Genomic DNA, 3442 nt, shown 5'->3' with positions numbered 1-3442 from the left:
GGGTTTCTCATCCTCAGTACTATTGACATTTTGGCCATGATACGCTTTGTTGTGAGGGTTCCTCCTGTACACTGTGGGATGTTTAACACCCCTGACGTCTAGCTACTAGATGCTAGCACCTGAGACAAGCAACAATATTTCCAGACATTGCCAAGTGAACCAGGAGACAAAATTGCTCCAAGTGATCTAGATATTTAAGAGGCTTAATTTTTTATATTGAATCTTCACAAACATAAAAAAATGAGTGCATGTGATAAGTGTATAAACTATTATATATATAGCTGTAGATCATACATTATCATTGCTTGATAGTAATCAATTCTGTGAATATATAATTTTTATTTGATTCATTGATAGTATTTTAAATATTAATAGCTTGCCATTTTGCCCAATAAAAAAAGTTTCTAAAAACATTTTCAGATATATATAAGTAAATAGACAGATACATACACATACATAAATATATGAAAACTTGTACATTAAATATGCTAAATGTGACATGCTTCCTTTTGTATACACATTTAGATTTGTATATACACATGCAAATATACAGATACATTAAAACCAAAAAGAAATTTGAACAGCTACTGCCACAATTAGAAAAATGATCTCAAATATTTGTTGCTATTTTTGAACAATGTCTTCATGATAGTAAACTCTTAAGTTTGTGTGCACAAGAAATCAAACAAAACACAAAAGCCTTTCATCAAGTTATAAACACCAGTGACTCAACCATCTTTCCCTGAGATTCAGCTAAAATTATTTTGAAAAAAATGAACCTATTGTTGCGAAATAAATAAATCAGAATATAAGCATGTTTCTCATAAATAAAAGTCTAGGTGTGATTTTAAAACTGTCATAGAAAATTTGTGAAATAATTATAACTGTGCAGTGTTTTGGAATAGTGTTTAACACTGAGAATTAATTATGCATATAATCAATTTCACATGAATAACTAAATTACATTAGTTTTTTTTTTTTTAAACTTGTGTACCTACTTCCTAGTATTTATTCTCTCTGAGAATGTGCTACTTTGTTTCTCAGTTTCAACACAGCTTTCTTCACCTCCTTGTTTCTCAGGGTGTACACAACAGGGTTGAGAAGGGGAGTCAGCATGGTGTAGAAAACGGCCACAATTCCATCCACAGCGTCCCTGGAGCCTGGTCTCAGGTAAATGAAAACACAGGGAACAAAGAAGCAAAGGACCACGGTACAGTGGGAGGCACAGGTCTGAAAGGCTCTGCGCCTCCCCTCTGAGGTGCGGATCTGCAGGATTGAACAGACAATGGACACATAGGACAGCACTATCAGGAGAAAGCAGCCGGAGGCCACTACCCCAATGTCCACAAAGATGACCATCTCGTTGGCTGAGGTGTCTGCACAGGCCAGTTTCAGGATGGGTGGTGCGTCACAGAAGTAATGCTGGATCTGGCTGGGTCCACAGTAGGGTAAATGGAAAGTCAATGTGGTCTGGACAGCAGAGTGCAGAGAGCCACTGAGCCAAGTGCCGGTGGCCAGGAGGGCACACGTGCTCCCACTCATCATGCTGGTGTACCTGAGCGGGTAACTGATGGCCAGGTAGCGATCATAGGACATGACCGTGTAGAGGAAACACTCGGTGCTCCCCAGGAAGTGAAAGAAATAGAGCTGGGCCACACAGCTGTGGAAGGAGATAGCCCTACCACTTGGGGACACCAAGGTCATCAGCATTTTGGGCACCGTGACAGTAGAGAACCACATGTCAATGAAGGACAGGTTGGTGAGGAAGTAGTACATGGGGGTGTGGAGGTGAGAATCCACCCTGATCACCAGCAGGATGAGGAGGTTCCCCAGCACAGTGAGCACATAAACCACCAGGAAGATTCCAAAGAGGGGGGCATCCAGTGCTAGGGCATGGGGAAAGCCCATGAGAACGAACACTGTCACAAGGCTGGCGTTGGACATTTCTTCTCAACTTTGGTCTCTCTCCCTTTGGAGATATGAAGAACACACAGCACTTAGCAGTTAATTGATACTACTCTGTATGTTGAAACTGCCTTAACCAGGTAGATAACTCTGGAGTTATTCTGCACTTTACTTGTTACAAAACTTCCTCCATACAGGTAATGATAAAATGATTTCAGCCTCTCTCATAGAGAGACACACAATCAGAAGAAAGTAGGAGAAACACACTATATTAAATTTCCACTGATGTATTGAAAAATACCAGAAACTTAATGGCATAAAACATGTAAAATTTTTATCTCACCCTCTCTGTAAGTCAGGTCAGCTGGACCTTCTTCTGACGGTCTTATCAGGTCTCAATCAATGTGTAACCAAAAGATGCAATCTCATTGGAAGCTCACAATTCTTTTACAAGCCTATTGCAGCTGTTGGCAGGACCCTATTCCTTGCAGTTTTTGGACAGAAGTTTACTTTTTTTTTTTCTCTTTGCTGGTTCTTGGCAGGACATGTCAATCTCAGCTTACAGAGGCCATCCTATATGCTAAAATCTACCTCACCTTGCCTTCGATGATATGAAAGCTTTCTTCTTCAAAGTCAGAAAAGAATCTCGCTCCAGTTTGCTACAGAAAAAGGTTCTGTAACATAATTGTAATCAGGGGTAATATCCCATCATAGTCACATGTCCCACATGCACTCAAAGGGAGGTTATTAAATAGGAAATATATTCCAGTGGGCAGAAATTTGGGGGCTCCTTGGAATTCTACCTACCTTATTCTATTTTCATTGCAGTGTTCATGGGAGAACTTGAAAGGAATTTAATTGTTACTATGAGTGAAACACAGTACACATAACACGTGCACTATGTTTGAAAATGAAAATTTCCCCATTTGTTATTGCATTTGACATCACTAACATCATATACCTCACTGAGAAATTATAACCATTAAATAAGATTTTATATATATATATGTATATATATATACATATATATACACTAAGGACTATATCTGGCAGGTAATAACTGCTCAATAAATGATAGTGAGTCTTATGATGCTGTGCCTTGCAGCAGTATTACAGTTTTGCCATTTTTGATCTTAGATAGAGAGCTCTCTTAGTGTTTTCAGAGCCTTCCTCAATTTAAGAGCTATGATTCTTTCATCCCTGATACTGTTATTGATGTCTTCACTACTGCCTACTTTTAAAGGGCTTCTTCTAGGTCTCTCAGAGCAGGTAAGAATCTCGGCACAACTCTATAGTGGGATTCCCGCGATCTCCCAAATGATCTTGAGAGCACCAAGTTTCATACATGACTGCCTCCCGTTTTTCTTATACTAGGCCATCCCCTGGGCTGCTCTAAGATCATGATGTTCATATGTGTTCTCCCAGCAGCAATCTACTAGATAGGGGCTAGCTTTCTGCTGTACATTACTCTGTCATAGATGTCTAAATGTTTCCTAATATTGGCTTTGTAGATAATACTTTGTCCCCACCATCTTTC

At 39.4% G+C, this 3442-nt stretch overlaps 1 protein-coding gene across 1 annotated transcript; it reads right to left on the bottom strand.

Moving 5' to 3' along the window:
* Positions 1 to 1008: 1008 nt before the first annotated feature.
* On the bottom strand, positions 1009 to 1944 carry LOC101029104 (olfactory receptor 10G9). Its single transcript, XM_003923570.3, has one exon. It carries the CDS (start codon positions 1942 to 1944, stop codon positions 1009 to 1011), a length of 936 nt encoding a protein of 311 aa, XP_003923619.2.
* Between the last annotated feature and the right edge of the window lie 1498 nt (positions 1945 to 3442).

The sequence above is a fragment of the Saimiri boliviensis genome, chromosome 6 (genome assembly GCF_048565385.1).
Source record: "Saimiri boliviensis isolate mSaiBol1 chromosome 6, mSaiBol1.pri, whole genome shotgun sequence".
Lineage (NCBI taxonomy): Eukaryota > Metazoa > Chordata > Mammalia > Primates > Cebidae > Saimiri > Saimiri boliviensis.
This window is presented reverse-complemented; position numbering and strand designations above follow the sequence as displayed.